Raw genomic sequence first — 24,479 nt, forward strand, 5'->3', positions numbered from 1 at the left:
CCGTGCACCCAGTGCCACCTCTGATGCAGTTGTTCTTTCATAACAACTGGTTGAAAGAAGAAAGGAAAGAAGAGAGGAGGGACGGTAGGCGAGAGAACAGCCAACTGAAAAAGCCAGCCTATGTTAGGTTACATCACATTGGTTTTTAAATGATGGTGTAGACGTGGAATTTACCTTCCTTCATACAGTTGGCAGCCTGAAGCCTCCTCACGCTGTGGGACAGTTGATTCCCCACCTAACTGCAGAGCGTGAGCTGTGTGGATGAGCCACACCTGGAGAGAAAGGTGGGCCTCCTGGGAATCGCCATCGTGGCAGGAAGCCTCCTGCTCTCTGTGAGTCCCTTCCACAGAGTGCTTCACCCATCTCCTCCCTGTTAGTATCAGGCTGGAAAAGAGTTTTCAGAGGTCTAGAGAGTTAAAAGATGGGTTAAAAAGGGTTTTGCATTCCATGTGTTGGTTGAATGGAGTGCTCCTAGCTGGCCAGGAAAACAAGATAAGGGAACAAAAGGTAAGGAGAGGAAACCAATAAAGATGAAAAAAAAAATTAAGGGGAAATGGAGAAAGAAACAGCCAATGTAACGAAAAACCTCCAGAATTTAAAAATCTGGTCTTATAAAAATGTTAAAATACAAAGCAACAATTCCATTATTATTTGCTGGTATTACTTGTTTTCACTAAATGAAATTATTTTCTGAATGTTTCTGAAATATTTGAAACAATGGAATTTCAAAACTCTCATTTATAGCTAATGGCTTTCTTTGATGTTCCATTTTCTTCTTCAGCCAACCTTTCTAATCTCCAAAGCTGAGTTCATCTGTTAGACTTGCAACTTATTTGCCCTGATGTAGAGTGTCAGAGGAAACCCTGAAACTGAATCAGAGCTTCCTTCTTCTTCCCTCATTCATTCCATAAATACTTGTTAAGGGTCTTCTGTGTGCCCCAGACACCAGTAGTGCTTGAGATACAATGGTGAGCAAAATTCACAGAGTTTATGGTCTGGGAGGGAAGGCAGACACTAGTCAAATTATCACACAACTATGTATTATAATAAACTGTGTTCACTCCAGGTCACACAGTGGGTTGAGGGTGACCTCAGGAGTTGTGATCTGAACTCTGAAGGGGTTAACAGAACTGGGCTGGGCCGGGCAATTAGTTGGAGGGAACTGCTTATGCAAGGCCCTTAAGTCTCAAGGAGTGTAATATATTTAAGGAACTTTACGGCCTGTGGCTGGAACGAAGGGAATGAAAGAAAATGGCCTCCAGAGTGAGAAGGTGATCATGGAAAAATGACATTCTACTGCTCTGAGAAGTCCAGTGCGGAGGGGCGTGTCACTTTGGTCCAGACACAGAGGACATGGTGGGTGTAGCACACTATTTGGTAACTGTGTCTAGCTCTTCCCTACCCTGGAGAGTAATAACCTAGATATTTTTTTTTTCAGCCTAATCATGTGCATTTTTGCTTTTATATTATTTTAAGCAAAATACTGGTCTTTTTTACTGCCAAATAGCAAAATAAGAGCCATGTCCTAAAAAAACAAGCCAATCAAAAAGCCAATATATATATGTTCTCAGAATTTTTTTCACATATTGAATCTGAGTTTAAAATAAATTTAGGCATAAATTGGCTCAAGAGAGAATTGCAAAGATAACAACAATAAGGAAGTAATTAAGGATTTGATATGTTGATTTTTATTTGCACATACCCTACCAAAAAATTCTAACAAATACACCCTGGTGGTTTTTGTTCTAGCTGCCCTGATATATAACAGCTTCAACAATTCCATTCTAATATCTGGAAGGGCTGCCACTCTGCAATGTTATCATCACCCCAAAGTCAAAAACCATTAAATGTCCATTTCTAAAATACAAGGCTTACACTCATCTCAGATGATGTCATTTTGTCTGGGCTTCTGTGTTCCCAAGGAGAACAACTTGAAATAATCAAGACCACAGTGTGCAAACTCCCAAGATGACCAGTTATAAGGTATAGTATGTGCAAGTTTCCTGACTTCTCTCAGAAAGGTGTGAGGTTAAGGGGAGAGGAAAGGTGAAGAGGAATGGTAAGCAAGAGATTAAAGTTAAAAATAATAATAATAATGCGATTACAGAATAAATTGATGCCTTGAAACTTGTTTCTGGGAACAAAATTGAAAGCATTCAACATTTTTGTTAAATATATGAAAATATGTGCCTCACTGCTTATATATGAAAGAGATGACCAAAATACTACAAACTGTAACTACAGTGTTACTGTTTACTTGGTGCACTGTTTCTATACTTTTACAGAAAGGGTGTGCATTCCCAGTTAGAATGTATCCAAGCACATTTTACTATGAATAAAGCTTTCTTGGCCAAAGATTGAATTCCTTGCAAGGTGGTGATTTGTGCAGAAAAGAAACCCCAAATCCTACATCACTATGTGAAAAGAACAGATCAGATTTAACTGTTTTTCTTCACCACCACAACAAAAATAAGGAAATAAAGGGTTCAGTCATTTTAGAGTATAATTTGGCTAAAACCACAGCTTCAAAAATTAAAACCCTAAACCACTTTGCATGTTGAAAAATGTAAATTGTTAATGAACACTACACGGTATCAGTTTCCTTTTCCAGTTGGCTCACTGCCAGGTTGACAACAACCCAAGAGTGACTAAGAGGCGCAGGCATATATCTTATGTTACAAAAAAAAAGAAGAAGAAGAAGGGGGCTTCATTTTATAAACACTTTAGTGAAAATTACCATTCCATTTGGGACCAATTCAGTCCAGGTGCTAAGAACAGAATAAACAGACAACACATGAAGGCAGAAAAAGTCAGGTTCCATGGGAATTACCTTCTTGGTTACATTTAAAACTAAATTTCAAAATACAAATCAATATAACCATGGTTGCACACATATATTCTCCTTATGGTTTTAAAAATGTTAATATTTCTTTCTCACATCATAAAATAATGCAAGTCAAAGCCTAGAACCTGTTGCATCTCTTTTTAATTTCTTTCTGCTGCAATTTTAGGCTGAAATGGTTGTGCCTTAAGGCTTTCCTTCCACCCAAGATCCTAATGAGCCTCCTTTTGGGCTTAGAGGATCCTCCTTATACTCTGATTAAGAGTAATTTTACTTTTGAGGAATAATGTCTCCTAGACCTTGGGCCATGAATTCAGCACCAACGTTCTCAATTTTCTTTCCAATGTTAGTTTTAATATCTTTATATTGACAATATACCTGTGTCTTCTTTATTCTAGGCATTATGACCTGAATACATCAACTATAAAACAAAATTCTACCTGATACCTTCACCCAGGAAGCATATATAGGATCTGACTTTCTACTTACCAATAGATTTCGCACATCAAAATACTAACAGTAGTTTTCTCTGGGTAGTGAGTTTACAGGTAATTTTAAATTCTATTCTGTGTTTGTTAAACAGCAAAAGATCTTTCCAGAATTCCAAAATGAACAAGCATGACTTTTCTAATTAGGAAATAATCTAACTGTAAATTTTTAAGGAAACTATAAACATAAATAGAGCTTTAAAATTCATCCAAGTGACAATCCTTGCCCTTCCAAAGCTTATATTCAAAGAATTATATATAATTACACACCCACACATGACAGGCACAATCACCACTACTTGAATGTTGAAGGGCAATCACATGGTCAAAGTAGCTTTAGTTCTAGGAATTATTTTAGTTGACAGTTGCTCTGATGCTATTTTCTAAGACACTAGGGAAAATTCCAGGCAATTATCGTTGGGCATACAAAAACTTGAAGCAATTATTCAGGTGTCAGTGACATTTTCATCCATTTACAGGTAAAATACCGAACTCAAGAGAGGAAAGAGAAGATACTTATATGTTTTAAATGTGAAAATATAAACCTGGTTTATTCACAGATGTTATGGTGGCCGTATCTAGTTTTCCTATGTCCGTGTCCCCTCCGTTGTGGAAGCGCTCCAACTCTGATTAAGGGGCAATGATGGGACCGTTGGTCGCAGGACTAAACCCGCCGCCCATTTCTCCAAATTCCCGCCCCCACGACTCCCCCTCTGCACACATACAGTTATGGCCACATGACTCGGCTTGGCCAAAGGGCACCCCATCCCCCTGGCAACAGCGACTGAGGGTCAGTCAACTTCCTTTCCTGGGATTGATCTACAACCTCGGGAAGAAAAGAGCTCTCTTTTTTCATGGGTTACTATTCTGGAATGACATAAACCAGGAGTGTCTGGGAAGGATGAGGGGTCACTCAGAGGCAGCAGTGATAGGAAAGAATGAGGCCACTACCTGAAAGGAAAAAAAGCATGGCAGATGCAGAGAATCCCAGTCGTACTGGTGGAGTTTCTGCCCTGACTCTCCTAAATACAGCTCGATCTCTGGACTTCCCATAGAAGCAAATATGAAAGGCAAATACGAACCGAAAAACATATTAGCAAAATATATAGCTAAGTGTTAATAACCTTAATAATCCAAGTGCTCTGATTTTAAATGATTAAGCAAAAAATGAATGACTCAGTAGGAAAAAAAGAAAAAGGTCATGAGCGGTAATCAGTAAAATGAAATTTATATGTGGCCTCTATATGTTCTTTATGTTTTCAAATTTTCTACAGTGAGAATGTACAACTATAATAATTGAGAAAAAAGCTTAAGGTGAAGGCATTAAAATATAAAATTTATTTTAAGAATGCTGTCCTAGTATCAGCATGCACAATGAACGGGTGTGTAGGCACGGAGTCAGGGGTATCAGAGAGATGGGCCAATGCATGCCTGAGAATAAAGAAGTGACTTTGGACAGACATGAGCAGCATCTCAAAGGAAACAGAAATGGGCTGCAGGGCGTTGCCGACTACTATAGCGGGTGAAGGCGAGTCAATGTCCCCATTGCTTCCCTCCAGAGATGATGGTGCATCCGTGAAAAAGACAGAATAGCGCTGAGGAGGAGCTGATTTGGAAGTAGGAGAGGGAGTATACTGACTCAGATAAAAATAAAAAGCATATGAAGCTAGAGCCATAGGACAGAGAAAGAAGAGAACTTAGATTTGCCCAATCCAAGATCCTCATGTTATGATGAAGATATGGAGTCTGCAGCAAGCTCAGTGACTTTCAGGTTACACACCTACGGGCATATTTAGGAGTGAAAATTAGGCCTTCTCCCCACTGTTCTCTTTTCAATCACATCACACCATCTCTCCTACTGGATCCACAGCTACTCATTCAAGAAAACTACCCCTGTATTCCATTCTATTCCGACTTTTTCATGATTGAGAAATTTATATCACATCTAACATATAGTTAATTAGAAACAGTAATAACTAATCTCTTAAATAATTAATTGTATAATCACATAAACAATTATTACTGTTGGCCTTGTGTGCCGACACAAAAATTAGTGACATGGACAGTATGTCTCATGCATTTGTGCACATACGAATATCAGTGCAAGAAGATCTATTCTAGTGTCTCAGTTAAGAATAATCGTTTTTTATGACGTGGCATGGAAAAATTAAATACTTGAAAAAGTAATTTGTAATGATCCCTTAATGTTACCAAAATTATTTAACTAGCTACCTCAATAGGCAGCTCTAAATATCTTTCTACACAGCTTGTGATATATTTTAAGTATTATTAAACATTTTAAACTTCACTTGACATAGCTATTTAGTAATATGTGCTGTGGTTAACTATTTTAGTATGTTGGATAATAAAACTAAATGTAACAGTTCCAGCATTTCTCATGGGAGTGATTTGGGGCAGACATATGTTCTTCATCAGAGTTGCTAGCAGAAATCTTAGAAATCAAGAGGAAAAATAGGCCCTATTATACCAAACAGTGTTGCAAACCATAATGGAAAACAACAATCTGTAAAGCTGTTTTTTTGGTATCGTCTTGTTTCGTTCTGGCAGCCCTAAAACAAGAAATCTGAAACACTAGAAATGAAGGTGTATTCCTTAATATAAAAGCATAATACTGGCATGCCACAATAAATGAGAATGCATAAATTAGAACCAAGAGATGAAGCAAAATCCTTTCTGAAACAAACTTTTGCCCTACATCCTAAAGTCTTCCTTTGGCTGAGTGGCTGGATTCTATAGCCAGGGTTTTGTCCACTGTCGCCTGCTGTAATTAGCTAAAGTTTTCATTCAAGTGTGGGTAACATGAAGACTGGTGATGGACTTTTAGGATCATTCTTCCAGTTACCATAGCAACATCCTTGTCATCACCAAGCCAGGAGGCATGCTCAAGGTTTAAGGAACAGTTTCTCAAGGGAAAGATATTTGAAATCTTGAAAACTGTGTTTCAGTTGGAATAGTATCATTAGGAGTAGAAATATGCAGAAATATATATTCTGAAATTTGATGAATTACTGAGGGAAAACTGTGAGATGAGGGAAGAAGGCAGAGGTGATAGTAAAGGAAGCATAAGAGGAGAATTTCTTATTAGCTCCTCATTTTTCATAATTCTCGGTTTGGAAGTACTTGATATTAATATTTTACTAAGAAGACTAACTTTCTACAAGGCTGGGGAAAAGTAATTGGCCAAGTGTGAAAAATACTTTGAAAGATATACCTCCTCTAACATAATAAACAAAATGTCAATGCCTTGTGTTAATGGAGATGAAAGCTTTTATAATTAAGTGGCAGCCATTAATATCTTATAAACATATACTATGTTTACCTGAACACTTCAAAAGAGGAAGGCTATTATAAATAAATCACTGTAAATCAGTTTTTTCTGTTGCTTTTAGAATGTGGCCTTGTTTTACTATGGATAAGAGCACATGTATGCTTTCCAGTAGAAGGTAGATCTGCAGGTACCATGAGCTGCCTTCCACAGCCCAGTCTAAAACAAATCCTCAACTCCTTCCTCATTCACAGTTGATGAAGATACCACCGTCTTTTAGATTTCTGCTGGGGAATACAAGAGAAGCCCAGATGAGAGCTCACGGGACGATGCCTTCCTTCCCAGTGTCCTTTAGGACAGTGTTTTCCATTCATCCATCCATGCACATTTAGGTTGTTTCCACATCTTGGCTATTATGAATAGAGCCACAATGAATACCACAGTACTAATATATTTCTGAAACAATGGAATATTATTCTGCCTTAAAAAAGAAGAAAATTCTATAATATGAGACAATATGGATGAACCCTGAGGACATTACATTATGTGGAATAAGCCAGTCACAGGACACATACTGCATGATTCTATTTACATGAAGTATCTAAAATAGGCGAATTCATAGAGTCAGTGAGTGGAATGGTGGTTGCCCAGGGTTGGGAGAAGGGGAAATGGAGTGTTGCTTGCTAATCAATAGGCATAAAGTCTCGGTTATGCAAGATGAGTAAGTTCTAGAACTCTGCTGTATAACATTGCTCCTGTGGTTAACAATACTGTATTGCACACTTCAACATTTGTTAAGAGGGTAGACCTCATGTTAAGTGTTCTTGCCACAATAAAATAAAATTTTAAAGAAAGAACAGTACTTTCTAAACCAGACCTGCCTTTCCTCAGGTCTGTTCCTGTTATATGTGGTTGATCTTAAACAGGCAATGGTCGGGTGAGAAGAAATAGAGAAGAAAAAACTTAGGAAACAAAAATACTTTAAAATAAAAATTTTTTAAAAGTTGAAGAAAATTTTAATAAGCATGCTCCACTATAAAGATAATGTATACATTTTATGCAAATCGATGTGAAGTTTTTTGATTATTCCAGTTAGAGTAACAGGAATCTCTGTGTCATTATTTTATGCCAAAGTTTCAGGAATTATAACACATAGCAAAGGTAGCACAGCTCTAGCTAGAACAATACTATCTTTACAGAACTTAAGGAGCACTTACACACCTTTCCACAAAACTCACTCTTCACATTCCCATAATTTAAAGTCTTGGAACTCAATTAGTACAATTTCTACCACAGGGTAAGTCCCAACGTCAGTTCCCATGCTAGGAAGCTCTGCTCATGGGGTGAGTCAGACTTTCCAGCTAGCTTTATTGCAGAGATGCCTTCTTTATGTTAAATCCAAAACTGCCTCTCAGCATTTTCTGTCCAATAGACAGAGTTCTGTGAGAGGTCTACTTCCATTTAGATGGTATCTTTACAGAATCTATTTGAAAGAAAAACCTATGCTACCTAACTAGTAATCTTATGCCAGATTAAAATATAAACAAATGTAAGGGTTTTTATTTTAGTTAAAAGAAGTCGAAAAAGGAGATCATTAGGTACCTTTTTTTGCTTTCTGATAGAACTACAGGGCATCATTTCATCCATCTGGAGATCTAGTAAGTTCTAGAGTTAGAGATTCAAGCATTCCTCTGTAAATCAATGCCTGAGGCAGGGGCTCTAGTATGAAGATTACAAACTGCAGGCCCAAAAGCTGAATTCTGTCCTCCAATGTGATCTCTTTGACTTATACAATGTTTTATTATACAAAGTAAGCCATTTTCTTAAACTTTGGTGGTTTCAATTTTTTTAAAAAATCTAGATTTCTAGTTTTTTGAGAAATTGACAATGTAAGACTCATGCTCTTCTGGCAAAAATAAGAAGACCTCCAGTTTGACACAGTCTCCACCATTCCCTATTGCCCCCTTTATTAACACTGTATATCCTTGCCATTTATCATTGCATTTTCACTGTTGCTTTTCCAAAATCTAACGTACTTTACTTAGTTATATTATTTGATATAAGTATTTGAGTTTGAGACTCCTGTTGGAACCCATGATTTCAAATATTTTTAAAGTATAAAGATACTATATAATTATGCTTTTGGTATCTGTTAATTGAAAGAAACAAAAAAAAAATTCTATGACTTTAGCAATATTTTAAAATAAATTTATATTTTATAAACACAAACACAATAGCATCTACAAATATTTATATATTCATATGCTAAGAGTAACACTTAGTTTACGCATGATACCTAAAGCCCACGTGAAGCAGTGAACCTGTGGTCTCAGTCCTGTGTTTTCCCAGGGATCCATGAGTCAAAGGCTGGGAATCACCGGTCTAGTAAAAGAATTCTGGAATGGGAATCAGGAGACACAAACCCCAGTCCCATCCCTGCATGGAACAGGCTATCGGTGGGTGATTTGAGGCAAGTCAGTTAACCTTTTGTGGCCTTGATGTCCTCATGTGCAGAGTGAATAGACTAAAAATTGCTGAGAGCATTTCCATCCATAAAATACATAATACTATCCCTTATGAGTCCTTTTTCCTACCATAAAAACCCAGGCAACTAGAAAACCTCCCAAAAGTATGCCTGGATTTATTAAAGGAAAGAATTTCCATGGAAAAAATTGCAAACAGTGAAAAACTACAACTCTACTATTTCTAAATTTAGATATAATATTATATTCTCTGTCCCAAAACATGTTTGAAAAACTAGTAATATATTTGTAAATAAATTATCTCAAAGAGAAGTTGGCATTACAGACAAATTCACCTGAGCTCAGATATTTGGGATATATTTATTAGACATATAAATTTATAGGCTTAAATTTACATGTTCTTTTCTGATCAAAGGAGATATTGTGTATGAAAGTGCTTTGAACACTAGAGTTTTATTATCTAGGATTATTAGGAATTATAATGCAGTTATTTCCTCGTATTACTCTAATCTTTTTCTGTAAGGAATTCTATTTGGTCAGACCCAGTACAGTAACTGACATTCTCTATTGATACATATCACTTAATATCAAGTCATCCTAACATTCATTTTTACACATTTTGGATACTTCACTAATACTTGGTAAAATATTTATTATTTTGTTTTATATTGTTTTCTGTGTTAGTCTTGTCTCTCAATGTCTCTCTAAGTTCTCTGAGGAAAGACATTGCCGGAGGATGATAATGATGATAACAACAATGACAAAATAGCAGTAATGATAACGACAATAACGTACAGTAACAACACATTATACACCAGGATCTGTGCCAAACACTTTGACTATTTTATCTCACGAGTTTGGTACTATCGCCATTTTGTATACGAGGAACCCAAGAATCAGTGAGGCTAAATGACCTAGTCAAGAGCACACAACTACTAAGAGTCAGAGGCAGAACCAGAACCCAGATCCACCTGACTCCAAACCCTGTGCTCCGAGCCTCTGCACACTACTGCCATGGTTCCAAGGTTTTGATGCTTACAGAGCTTAGATTTACATAGATGTGTTTGGTAAATACTGGTAAGTTGAAACTGTTTGTGATGTAAGTCCACTGATACTAGCACACAACAGATTATTTCAGTGTACACTATAAAAATTTTCAATATTATAACTGTAAAATGAAAACACTCTGAGCATCATTCCACCTCCAGGTATATTATCTTGCCTTAGAATTTCCTCTGTCAGGGAAGTCTATAATGACAACTATAGAAAATACAAGTTTCTTACTTAATATCCATTCACACTTCCTTTCTCCTAACAGAATCCTCACTTTGTTCACGACAAACATAAGCCCAGTTAAAAACACACACTCATCAGATTCTCTTGCAGCCAGAGGTGAAACCTAGTTTTAGCCAAGGATGCAAGTCTTCTGTGTGGGGTTTTCAAGAAAGCTATTGTTTTCCTAATAGAAAAGAGCAGGCTCAGCTAGTGTATGCCTTTCAAAATGCCCGGAGTAGAAGTGCCCATTGTGACAGTGATGACAAAACCACACCTCAGGTCATTGATGAAGGAAGTCAGAAACAGCATAGGTTCCCCACCTGTCTCTGAACCTCTTGCTGAGAAAAATAAACCCCTATTTGTTAAGATAATCTGGTAAATTTTTCATTACATACATCTGGGTATCCTAACGTATTCAATGATATAGTAATTGATCATTCCAAATTATCAGCAGGAAGTAAAATAAGAGGTTAATAGATGTAAATTACAGTTCCTATGGTATTATCATGCCTTAGAGCGCTGGTTTGCCCTAATAGGTTACAGGTGTGCCAAGCTGCCTCTTCACCTCAGTCCACAGGTCAGCCGGGTAGGGCTTGAGTGGCCAGGGCCCCAGGCTGGTTACCTCTGACCACAACAGTCTCCCACGGGGGCTCACCGCAGTATATACGCGAACATTCTCGTCGTCTACGTGCACCACAATGTAAAAAAGCTTGGGAAGCACCACTCTATATGACAGCTAGGTGCTATTAAAATAATAATGGTGATGGGGGGAAATTACCTATTTATAATACTATATGGACCAAAAATTCATTAACACATAACATCATTTTATAATCAGCAAAATCATAAGGGGTCGATAGGGCAGTTTTGTTTAATATCAAGGTTCAAGGACGGTTGATTTGCCCACTAATATACTCCGCTAGGAAATGGCAAAGCCAGGACTTTTAAATCAATAATTTCTACATCCAAACACTATGCTTTTTTGGATATACCTCCCCATATGATGACATTCCAAGGTTATACAGATCTTTTAAAATAGCATTTTGATTTCATTCTTTGAAGAAAATTCAAACAGTTTTCTTTTGTTTTCTCTTGTGACTGCCATGCAAACACTAACATATATGGAAACTGATACCCTCTTTGAACTTAGCAGGACTGAGAAAGCATAACACTAATCAACATATTTAGGCTGGACCAATTTTCTTTTTCCAGCTTCCTACCCCCAACATTCAGAGAGCCAACCCTTGTTATTTTATGTGAGTAGAAAAGAGTTTTTGCTCACCACTCTAGAAATCTCCCAAAAGGTATCTATTAAAGAGAGCAGATTAAAAAGAAAATGGTATGTTGCCATTGACCATGCTTAAGATTTTGTTTTGTTTGGCTTTGTTTTGCCAATCACAATTTCTTATTATCCTTTCCGTACAAGGAAACAATATAGGGAAATGAAAGAAATTGTCAAGAGCTAATTGCATATTTAACAGATAAAAAGGAATATGAATTTTAAGCACATGACAATCATTGTCAAGAGATATTATTGAAATAAACAGAATTTAAGTGTGATACTTCTGTTTTAGAAAGCTACACAACCAATTTCAAAGGCTAAGAATAATATTTTAATTTCTTTATAACAATATGGAAATGAAGAGGATATACGCATGACAATAGGAAGGTGTGGGAAATATCTATAAGTAGCCAATCTAGACAGATTAAAAAGCACAGGCAATATCTAAAATATTAACCAGAATATTAATTTTCTGTTCAGAAAATAAGAACATGATGGAGTGGTTAAGCATGCATGGCACAAAACAATGTATGTAAGCAAGCACGAGTTACAAAATATAATAAATGCAGCTGTTAGACGTAGGCTTGTGGCAGGTTTAGAATCTCATGTTTAAAGACATACGCTCCAGATCCAGAACACCCGGGTTCAAATCTTGGTTCTACCACTTAGCAGTTGGGTGATGACAGCACACTTAAGTTTTTAGTACAGAAAAAGGGTTGTTTTCTTGATCCTATCAATTAAAATGGTCAAACTGCAGAGCTGATCATAATCCTGAAAGACACAATCCTGAATGCTATAATCCCAAAGGTTGAAATCCTAAAAGATCAAAATCCTGAAGGTCTAAAATCCTGAGAATCCCAATCCCAAAAGATCAAAATCCTGAAAATATAAACACTCAAATATACTAACAACAGTCACATGGGTATAACAGTTAAGACGAGACAAACTGTATTCATAAATAAATAGGTCAAAAAGGGAAATCTATAAACGTGTATCACGGTGGCTGTTAATTGTGTTTTATAGTTTTATAACTGTGGTCGTCTGAAATACCATGATGACAAACAACCTAAGTCTTTTGATGAGATCATTCAAAAATGGTGCTGGGTCCCCACCACACATGCAAACACCCAAAGAGTGAAGATCTCAAGAAATTTTATCTTTCACAAATACAGATGTGCAAAAAGGAATTTCTTCATTTATTGAGGGAGTTTCAACGTTTTTATATATACACACAATGCTTGCACACAAAGTCAATATTGTGATAATGCACTTTTGTGGAGTCACAATTTGCAAAAAATGTATAAAACAAATTAAAACTCTCTAAAAGTCTCTGCACAATGTATCCTCCAATTTATACCGGACGCCGGTCATGTGGCTCAGGCTGAAAAAGCCTCAAGACCTGGTACATCCGTGGGGAAAGCCTGGACTTCTGATGTCCAAGGCAACAGGACAAAACTCTGTCCCATCTCTCAGAGAGAGCCCAGTTTGCCTTCTGTGTATGTTCTCCCCAGGCCCCTAGGTGATTGGATGGTGCCCACCCACACTGAGGCAGATCTTCCCCACCTGGTCCATTCAGACTCATACATCGATCTCTGCAAACACCCCACAGACACATGCAAAATAATGCTTCCCCAGTTTCCAGGTATTCCTTAATCCAATCAAGTTGATATCTAAAATCAAGTCCACAAGTCTACCCCTTGTCAGCTTGACACCCATACACATCTCCTTAAGCCCTACTCAGTTTCCAAATACAGACAATAACAAAAGTAATGGTTCTGCCTAACAGGACACAGCTATCCTGTGATCGTGACTTTGGGATTTTAGATGTTAAGGATTTAGACTTTAGGAATTTTGATCTTTCAGGATTTCAACATTTGAGATTATGGCATTCAGGATTGCGTTTTTCAGGATTATGATCCAAACCTATAAAACTGCAGCCGCATACAAAAAGTAGAATTTTTATATTCATTAATTGCTTGCTTTCAATAATTCTTTTTAACCAAATTTTCATCAACCACAATGTGTGCAAAGGGCATAAAATAAATTTTGCCACTCAATAACTAGAAAGCCAAGACTATACATTGGAATAACATAAGTGCAACACTGTAGGCATATTCACTGTGAAAGCCCGGCTAACTTAGTTCCAGCATACGCTAAGCAAATATGGAAGGCAATTCAATTCTTCCAGCGCACACTGGGATTTCCCTTTGTATTCTACAAGATTGAGTCACCACTGCCCCAATACTATGCTATTACTTTTTATCCTGAGATATAAGTTAAATATTCTTCTCAGCTAACTATAAACATTAACCCTTCTTTTCAGGACATGCAACTTCCCAACATACTTCGTAAGGGGTATGTCTGCACTGGCCAAGTAAAAGTCTTTCTTCAGAATAAAGAAATTTTGGTGTCCCCAAAAGTTGATACGTGTGTGTGTATGTGTGTGTGTGTGTGTGTGTGTGTGTATGTTCTTATGTTCTAGTGGTAAGTTTACTGATGTCAAATTTAGCAACACATCTTCTCTACCCTGTTTAAACTGTATATCCTAAGTTAATCTAGGCAGGAATGTATACTTAGTATTATAAATTAAGATGTCTCTAAAATTTCAAAATTCACCAAAATGTCCACAAATTCTGATTTTTAATCCTCAACTATTGAGCTTACAAATTTTCCTAATATGAACAAACATGAATGCACAGAAGTATTTTAAAAGCAAGAAAATGCAATATCCTGAGCAATCAGAGAGAAACCAATAAAAAATGAAATGCTGGGTCAATGAACACCTTGAGCGAATATTAAATGAAAACTCTTACGGCATGACTTCAATTCCAAAAATAACATAGCAACATAGGAGTGTTACAGAAAGCTATCCAAATAACCTCAGTCAAAATCCCATTCTTGTTAACTGTTTGTGCAATTATGTATCTGAAGAATAACTTCTACTTAAATTCTCCTACCATTCAAATTTACTGTAAATCAAAGCACTGTATTCATCATTTTAAACCTTTCTAAGTCAATATTTATTTGTACCCAAACACACACGTAATCCACATACAGTGCTGTACGTCATGAAATGGGAACAAATTCCATGAGTTTTTCTTAAGTAGGTTTTAAGTTGGCAAACACGTTCTATACTAAGCAAGGAAACGTTTCATTTCTGTGGAAACTTCATTCAGTTTGCTGCTTGTCAGGGTTTCATTTTCCATAACCAACCATAGCAAAGGTCAGCGGCGTGAACAAATGAAGTAAGTACAAGTGCGTGGGACACTGATGTCCACAGCTACACAGCCTGCCCCTGAGAAATCCGCATTCTCCCCCCGTGAGGCCCAACAGTTCAGCCTTCCTGAATGGAGAGGGCTACACAGATCACAGATGCATCTAAACACACACACACACACACACACACACACACACACACTACACACACACACATTCATCAGTGACTGGACATGTGGTATGTTCTTTTAGCACTCATGTTTTACACATAAGCTTTAACGACTTCTCATTCTCATGTAGACACAGGCTCAGTTCATACTAATGGAAATCAACTTGACACAAAATATAAATCATATTGAATTTGATATAAAATAACACAAATAGATGCCTCCGTGGGTTACACTGCAGTTCTTATTAGAAGTGAAAATAGTTAGAGTTTATGAAATTTAATTATATATTTTCCCCAAATTAGCAGAGCCTACTTTACCGGGATGTTTGGGTATTATTTTGGATAGTACCAATTAATTCAAGTTCAGAATGAAATATGAGAAGTCAAAATATGAGACCACTCCTGAAAATGGCAATTTCCAATCCTATAACATTGTGTAACATATTAAAGAAACAGTTTTTTAAGTTTGAAAAGACAATCTCAAGGAATGTATCAACAGAACCCTTTGAACAGGCGCACTACATTTTATTTTACCATACAGAGAACATTATGCTCTGTGAGTATTTCACTGTTTTAACAAGGTCTTGGCTCTAAAGAATATGAATTCTGACAGGCAGTTAGAAAGAAGGCCCTCTCACTACCATGCCTGGAAAAGAAAAACACTGCACTGAGAACCTCTGGTCCTAGCGGTTGGCTAGCATTCAGCAGGCCTCGTGAAATTCCAGACCACTCCAGTGGAGGTGGTTACATCCTCTTCCTGAAATGACCTTTATTTTTAAGCCTGTTTTCTCTATCAGGATGTTTGTGCTCTATATCTTTGTTAAGCACTCACCTGTGATTTTTTGCAGCAAAGGTGACAACTCAGACTCCTCACAAAAGACCTGAGCCAAAGCTTTCTTCACTTTTTCTTCAGCCTCACCCAGGTCTTTGTCCACCGTGAACTCTCCAGTGACAGAATAAACATATATGAGGAGGATGAGCAGCTCCTCGGGGCTGTAGTCGTCGTTAGTCCTCTGATTTGAGGGCTTAATCAAGGGCAACAGCTGATTTAACACAACAGCCATTGCTGACTCCCCAATGCTCTGAAATAAAAAATGATCACATGAAAATAAGTCAATCTTATACAAAGACATAATTTATGCTGCACATTAGTCCAAAGATGCCTTGCCAACAGGTCTGTGATGTTCACTGACCACACTGCTTTTTACCTGTGTGTTTCTTGTCCTGGAGAGAAAACCGCAAGAAGTTTGGCATTGGAGTTTTTGTTTTGAAAGACCTTGTTTATAAAAAGGCTAGACAAGTTGCAGACCCTATTATATCATCTTAATACTGCTTAAATAGGAATCCACTAATTTTAAAAATAAAAATGTAAATACTTCACACATTTGAAATTTTAAATAAAAATAGTACATTTGTAAAATAATATGATTTAAAAAACCAACATGGCAGTGTCCATATCTCCAAATGAACGCTGACACTCCCTCAAAGGAATCACCGCAGACTTTGTAGCATATCCTTTTTAATAGTCTCTATATTGGCAAATATTAGAATATTTATAGCAACAAAAAGTCATCTTCTGCTAACTCTGCTGAACAGAATAAGGGATCAAACTGGGTAATGTCACTTAGGGTTCAAGATTTCTTTGAGTGAATCTACAGGTAACTCATGTTAAAATTTTTAAAATTCATTGCTTTTAGCTCTTCTACCAACTTCTTGAATGATGTTTAGCAAAGAATTTCAAAATTCTTTGCATGCGATAATAGCATTGTATTATTGGAGTAGTTGCATAACTTCCGAGAAGCTATCCACATTTCTAGCAGAAATTCTGAGATTTCTGGTGAATAGATAAATCCCTGTTTTAAATAATGCAATTTAATTCCACTTATAATATAAAACAACCCTATAAGATAAAACTCCATTATTTGTATTTATATTGAAATCAGGGGCAAAATTATCACAACTTGCAACTTACATTATTCATTCAGAAGTGTTCATTGAGCACCTACTACATTCTAGGTATAGGTCTAGGGACAGGGCACTGAACAAACAAACTGCTCTCATAGAGTTTACATTCTATTTAGGGAAAACATTTAAAAAGCTAAAGAAGTAAAATGTAAAGAGTAGTCCTCCCATATCTGTGGTTTCATTTTCCATGGTTTCACTTATTTGTGGTCAATTGTGGTCTGAAAATATTAAATAAAATAAGATATAGAGAGAGAATGAGAAAGAGACCACATTCACATAACTTTTATTGCAGTATATTGCTATAACTGTTCTACCTTATTATTAGTTATTGTTGTTAATCTCTTGCTGTGCCTGATTTATAAATGAAACTTCATCATAGGTGTGGATAGGAAAAGACATAGTGTATATAGGGTCCAGTGCTATCTGTAGTTTTAGGCATCCCCAGGGGATCTTGGAGCGTATCCCCTGCAAATAAGGGGGGACTATTGGAGTATATTAGATAGTGGTAAGTGCTAAGGAGAAAAATAAAGCAGGGAAAAAAGATGGGACTTTAGGGCGTGTGTATGTTTGTGTGTGTATGCGAATATGCACTATTTTACATGGGAAAGGCCATGTTTAAAAGGGAATATTGGAATAAAGAAAAACTCTTTATTCCATAGAATGTCTCTCTGTTTCTGAAGAGAGAGCTAACAGCAAACAGCTTAATGTTGTTCTACAGTGGGACGATTACCAAAAATGAGCTTTTCTAGTCAAGTCGTTTCCACACCTGGAAAAATTTGGATATATCATCTCGAGGTTAAGGTTCATAATTATATTTCATACACAAAAACAGCTGTTACCATTTATTTCCACTAAAAATCTTGGATGTTCACGATGTACCACACAAAAATGAAACGCTAAGTCTTTGGAAAGGATAAGGTAAAAATGGAAGAGAACAGAACAGAGATTTCGCGGGTACATGGTGACAAAACATGATTTACCAAACACAAACACACATACTCCTCGGAAGGGCCAGGGGCCAGAGGTCTAAAGGCGCCCTAGGGCTTCCCGCAGCCTCGGGAGTCTCTCCAGGAGCCCTCGGTGTTCTTCCTTTGCTTTGTAAGCGGCCAGAAGCAATGCAAGAGGAAGGAGGGCTGCGCTGGCCTGTAGGAAGAGGGCTGCGAAGGCTGCAGCTCTCCTCTCTTGCTGTTACTCCATCACCACCACCTTGGATGGGGATGAGAAGATCCCTTCATTGCTTCGCATCTCACTTCTGAAAAGCAGGTGTATACAGAAAGCATCTGTCCTATAGGAGCCCTATGGTTCTCTCCCCACAGCAAAAGGATTCTTTAAAAGATAGTTATAAAAAGTAAAACAGAGTAGGATAATCATCGTAATCATCTGTAAAGATTCACTCACTAACATCTGGCCTTCAGGGCTTCGTTTCCATTGATCTACGATATGTGCTAGAGAGCAAAACCCCTCACTAGTGACACTCAGCAGACTTCTGCTGTAGATACCAATGGCTAAGATTACATTCTAAGCCTGCTTGATGCAGCTCAAGAAGTCAATAAGTGCGTCGAATACAAAACCAAGGATACAGACCTGTCTTGAAGAGGCCTGGGATATGGTGGAAGTAAGGAGATTCCATTTCAAAAAGCCAGATTCCAATGCTGACTGTTCCTCCAACTAGTTCCTTAACCTCTTGGCATCTCTTCGTCTCTAAACTGACATACTCTGACTAGAGGATGGCTAGGCAACAAGCCCAGGTCTCCATTTTCACTTTCTTTCCTCCCCCCTTTTTCTCACTGTACCATTGGAGGTGGAAGGCAGAGGGTTACACTCTCACTGTTGGCTACACAGCAGAATGCAAATGTTCAAAAAAAAGCTTTACTGTAGATTCAGACGGACGAATCCAGAAATAACTGTAGGTGTGTGTGTGTAATGTGGGCTCCACACATACGTGTATTTCCCAACCATCTACTGGGAGAATCTAGAAGTGGTGACACCCCCGTAACAGTGAGCACACCTGGTGGCCGGATCTTAGTTTCTAATATAATTCCTCAATAAAAGGAACTAGGGATCCTTGGGAAAATGGCTGACTCTGGGATGGGGCAGGGAAAATACAAGATGAGCCTAGAAGACTTTACAGTGTCAGAAAGTAAGAAAGTGCTAAAAAAAAAAAAAGGATAGAGACACATCAAAAGGACACACAGGAGCCAACTGAAAGACTTCCCAGTGACCAAAACTAAACGATTTGAACAACAAAATAAATAAAAGTTGTATTTCATTATAAATCGAAGTATACAATAAATATCTATCAGTCCACATGGACATAAACGGGTGATTAAATTAATAAATATGAATATAGGGGAAGAGACAAATCTTTCTTACAGAATTCCAAATAACCTACATAGATGCTCTCCCTTTCAGGAGGTGGAGCTGAATTCTCCCACTCCTTGAACACGGGCTACATGCAGTGACTGGCTTCTACAACACAGAGTGTGGCGAGGACAGGGAGGAGTACGTTTATCTTAGCTAGCAGATCAAGGTTAACACAGCCAGTGATGTCACGTTGATATTATATGTCCCTAAGGTGATGTCCTCTTCCCTGTGATGATGTGATGAGAATGGTACTTCACCTTTGTGATATTCTTCCCCCAAACCCATAACCTCAGTCTGACCATAACAAAAACATGAGACAAATCCCAATTGAGGGACATCCCACAAAATGCCTGACCAGTACTTCTCAAAACTGTCAAGGTCGTGAACAACAAGGAAAGACTGAAAAACTGTCACATACCGGTTGAGACTAAGAAAACATAACTACTCAATGTAATTGTAGTATCCTGGATGGGATCCTGGAACACATAAACGACTTAAGGGAAAAATTAATGAAATCTAAATAAAGTCTGGAGTTTATAGCTAATAGTAATGTACTCATGTTAGTTTCTTAGTTTTGACAAATGTACCACAGTAATATAAGATTTTAACAATAAAAGTGAAGGATATACAGAAACTCTGTACTATCTTGGGAACTCTTCTGTAAATATAAAACTATACAAAAATAAAATGCTTATGGGGAAGTGGAGTGGAGGGGAAGGGAAGGAAGGGAAAGGGTAGGAGGCGGGAAGAGAAGACTCAGTGTTGGGAAAAACTCCTACAACCAGAGCCACCAGCCAAGGGACTGACCCGGGAAGCAGTGGAGTTCCCAATAATGGCAAAGGGAGGCAGGTGGTCATCTGCCAGGATGGGGCAGAGGGAACCCGGTGTCACCTTGGCTTGGAAGGTAAACTAGACCATCCTAGTGCTATCTACCAAAGCATGGTTCCAGACTGAATGTATTCCCATTTTCTGCTCTTCTCTGCCCTCAGAATGATACCTCAATAAGAAGGAAGTAAAAGATCACTGATTTCCTAGATTGAAAACCTTTTTAAAAGTGGAAGAAAGCATCTCAGGAGGATTAACAATGAGGATGTGGGAATAAGATGATACCCTGGGTTTGAATCCTGGCTGTACCATCTACTAGCTATATGACCTTGGGCAAATTATTTAACTTCTTCAAGTCTCAATTTCCTCATCTGTAAAATGGAAATAATACTGCAAATGCCTTAATATTAGGCAATCCTGTATCATAGGCTTCCATTTGCATAACATTGGGACAATTGCTTAAACTACCTTTGGTTTAAAATAATCTCCATAGTAGGGCACTCTTTGTAAAGACTAAAACATAAGGTGACTATTTTCTGAGGGCTAATTTTGGTGAAAACACTTTATCTCATTTAGGAATGCACAGTAATAGCTTTTGATTCATCAGATTGTTCTGAAGATTTAACAATAGAAGTGAACCACACAGCACATAACCTCGGATAAATATAAACTATTACAAGGACTACCACCATCTACTACCCTTGTAGACTCCTTGCTTGCCCAGCAGAACTGATTAAGATGGCTGGTAAGGGAACGAGATACCTTCCAGGAATAGGAAGTTAGTAGTCTTAAAGGAGGGAGGGGCAGCCTACAAATATTGGGTTTGAAACCACATCTTGGAACTGAGCTGCAGCAGGCAGTAAAAGGTCAAAGGCAATATAAACATTATTAAGCACTGCCGTTTAGAAAGAACACGCATAGCAAAACATTACCAAATTTAAAAAATGGCTTCTTTATAAAGTACCGGGATTAAGTTTCTCATTCATTTTGATATAAATGGACCTACTGGTAGGAGGTAGAAGACTTGAGCTGTGTCTAGAGTGACAAAATCTTTTGTTTATCTGCAGTCTGGGGCTTGTGTTATTCTTGAATGAGTCCCCAGTAACTCTATACAAAAGGCCCTCTGTAAAATGTGTGTTGTCTTTAAAAAAGCTGACCTTTTCGGTTGAATTAAAATGCCTCTGCAAAGTCAGAGTTTGTCTCTGTGCTGGCTACGTACGTAGGCATGAGCAGCACGCAGACCATGTTCCGTATGGCTGCAGAGCAGGCCAGGCTGGCCCTACACCTGCTCCTCGGTGGTGCAGAGCCTGCAGACATTCAGTGAGACTCCAGGCCATGCTAAGCCACTGCTGGAGGACCCGTCTCCGCAACTCCTCCAAGCTTCGCCTGGCCATGGTGTGTGTGCAGGTTCATACGACATGGCCAGTGGGGGCCTGAGGGAGTGCCCAAGCCTCTTCTGCCCAAAAGCTTACTTGCCACCACTTGCTATAAGACTTGCCACAGGCTTTAAATTCTCATAATTAAAGTCACTCTGTTTCTTTGGGGTATGGGCTCCTTTTAATAAGCCCTAAGCAAAATGCAAAAATGTATCTTGGTGTATGTAAATTCACTGATGCATTCATGTATCAATAAATGCATCAAGAAATATTTACTATGTACACACATATTCCAGACACTACACTGTGCACAGAAAGAACCACGCAAGACACAAGATTCAAGAAGCTTACAGGTGAGTAGGGGTAGGAGAAAAGAGTTGTGACAACGCAGTAAATAAATTCCTCAGCAGAGGTACGCATCCACTTTGGAAACACAGCAGAGGAACACCTCAGTCCTGGGACATATCAACTGACACTTAGGATCTCCACTGAGTCTTAAGCAGTCAGCAAGTAGCATCAGGGAGGAGCAAAGCTCTGAGAAAGGAGAGATGGGATAGGATCCTTCCTTTACTCCTTCAACAAATATTTACCGTACCCTTACTAAGAGTGTACGGTAGCAGAATAATGGTCCCCCCAAAAAGCCCACAGCCTAGTCCCTGGAAGCTGGGGCTGTGTTACCCAATATGGCAATAGGGGCTTTGTAGACGTGATTAAGGTTGCAGATCTTGAGATGGGAAGATTATCCTGCATCATCTGGATGGGCCCAATCTAATCACATGAATCCTTAAAAGTAGAGCACCTTTCTCAGCTGTGCTCAGAGAGAGGTGTGATGATGAAGGGGCAGAGAGAGGCAATGTTGCTGGCTCTGAAGAGGAAGAAGGGAGGCCAGGAGACGTGGAATGCAGGTCTGTAGAAACTGGAAAGAGCAAGGAAATAAATTCTCCCCTAGAGCCTCCAGAAAGGAAGACAGCCCTGGCAACATCTTGATATTAATCCAGTGAGACCTCCGGAACTGAAAGATAATATATTTGTGCTGTGTAAGGCCACTAAGTTTGTGGCAATTTGCTACAGTAGCGATAGAAAATTAAAGCAAGTGGTTGGTGTGAGATAGGGCATAACATGGAAGGGTTTGAATGTTTGTCCCTTCCAAACTCATGCTAAAATTTACTTGCCATTGTAACAGTATTAAGAGACAGGACCTTTAAGAGGTTAAATTAGGCCACGAGAGCCCCACCCTCATGGGTGGGCTCGGTGCCATTACAGAAGAGCCAGTTTGGCCTTCTCTTGCTCTCTTGGCCTGTCCATTTTTTCCCCATGGGATGACACAGTGAAAGGGCCTTTGCCAGTTACCAGCACCTTGATAATGGACTTCCCAGCCTCCATAACTGTGAGCCAATAAATTTCTGTTCATTATAAATTACCCAGTCTCGGGTAGCATTATAGCAACACAAACAGACAAAGACACAGGGCTCAAAAACTACTTACTGAACGATTAAATGAATAAGCAAGAGCAGGCACGAATAGGTACCACGGTGGTGCCCATTCTAACTGCACCACTAGAGATCCAGTAAGTATCTTCAGGGAAGGCATAGAGACACACAAAATTTAAAACTTGCTACTGAATGTTACCTAGAACTAGTCAGTCCAAAACCATGTAGTCTCCTAAGTCAATATTCATCAGGTCCAGAATAATTATATAGGACAGTGGTTTTCTAAGTGTGGTCCACGGACCCCAAGATTCCAGAAACCCTTTCAAGAGGTCCACAAGATCAAAATTATTTTTATAATAATGCAAAGACATGCTTTGCCTCTTTGCTGTGTTGATACTTGCATTAGTAGTGCAAAACCCTGGTGGGTAAATTTCCTGGTGATTTAACACAGCACAGGGCAGTGGCTGCAAACCATACTAACAGTCATTTATTCTTTACCACTATGCTACTCACAGTTGGAATTTATTTTAAAAAGTCAGTTTCACTTAAGGGCTTAAGTGTCACTTAGGAGCCCTTGATAAAGCAGTAAAAATTATTAATTTTATAGATTCTCAACCACAAATGTCTCTTTAACTGTCTGTGTGACAAAATGAATGTATGCATAAAGCACTTCTGCTGCAAACTAAAGCACAGTGGTCATCTCTAGAAAAAGCACTTGTGCGATGGTTTAAGTTGTGAACTGAACTAACTGTTTCTCTCATGCAATAACATTGATACTTGAAAGAATGACAGAGAAATTACAATTATAAAGACTTGGGTATTTGACAAACATTTTCTCAAAAAATGAACAAAGTGGGCTTGTTCCCTCAAAGAAAACAACAGACATATTTATTGTCAATGACAAAATTCTGGCTTTTAAGCAAAAATTGGAATTTTGGAAAACTTGTATCTGCCACTGCCAGATTCTGTATTCTTAAAGACTTTACTGATGAGATCGGTGGTGACATTAAAATGTGAATTTTTTGAATTGCATAATAAAATGTGTCAACATTTGGAAGATCTGTATAATTCAGAGAGCCAATGCTTTCCAAATAACCAATGTGTGAAGTAAGAAAATCAGGTACAGGCAAAAGATCCATGCAAAATACAAGATAGGCCAGTGGATTTTAATGTAAAAGAAAAGCAAAGCTCACTGGTATGGTTTCCAATTCCACATTATAACTTACCTTTAAAAAATCACTACTGGTAGAGTTTAGATACGGTATCAAAAAAAATATCCACAAACATCTGAAAAAGCCATCAAAATATTCCTCCATTTTCCAACTATGTGTCTGCATGCGGCTGGACTTTTTTCGTATGCTTCATCCAAAACAACATATGGCAGCGACGCGTACTGAATGAGGAAGCAAATATGAGAGTCCAGCTGTTTTCTATTCAGCAAGACATTAAAGCGATTTTCAAAAATATAAACCAATGCC

General features: G+C 38.2%; 1 protein-coding gene across 1 annotated transcript in view; it reads right to left on the reverse strand.

Annotated features, from left to right (window-relative positions):
• Positions 1-24,479, reverse strand: part of SCFD2 (sec1 family domain containing 2) — a 269,076-nt gene that overhangs the window by 164,313 nt on the left and 80,284 nt on the right. Inside the window, exon 5 of the mRNA XM_045533014.1 lies at positions 15,874-16,123. Within this exon, the coding sequence (XP_045388970.1) occupies positions 15,874-16,123 (250 nt within the window). The remainder of the gene's footprint in view (positions 1-15,873; positions 16,124-24,479) is intronic.

This window comes from Lemur catta, chromosome 19 (assembly GCF_020740605.2).
Source record: "Lemur catta isolate mLemCat1 chromosome 19, mLemCat1.pri, whole genome shotgun sequence".
In the NCBI taxonomy this organism is placed as follows: domain Eukaryota; kingdom Metazoa; phylum Chordata; class Mammalia; order Primates; family Lemuridae; genus Lemur; species Lemur catta.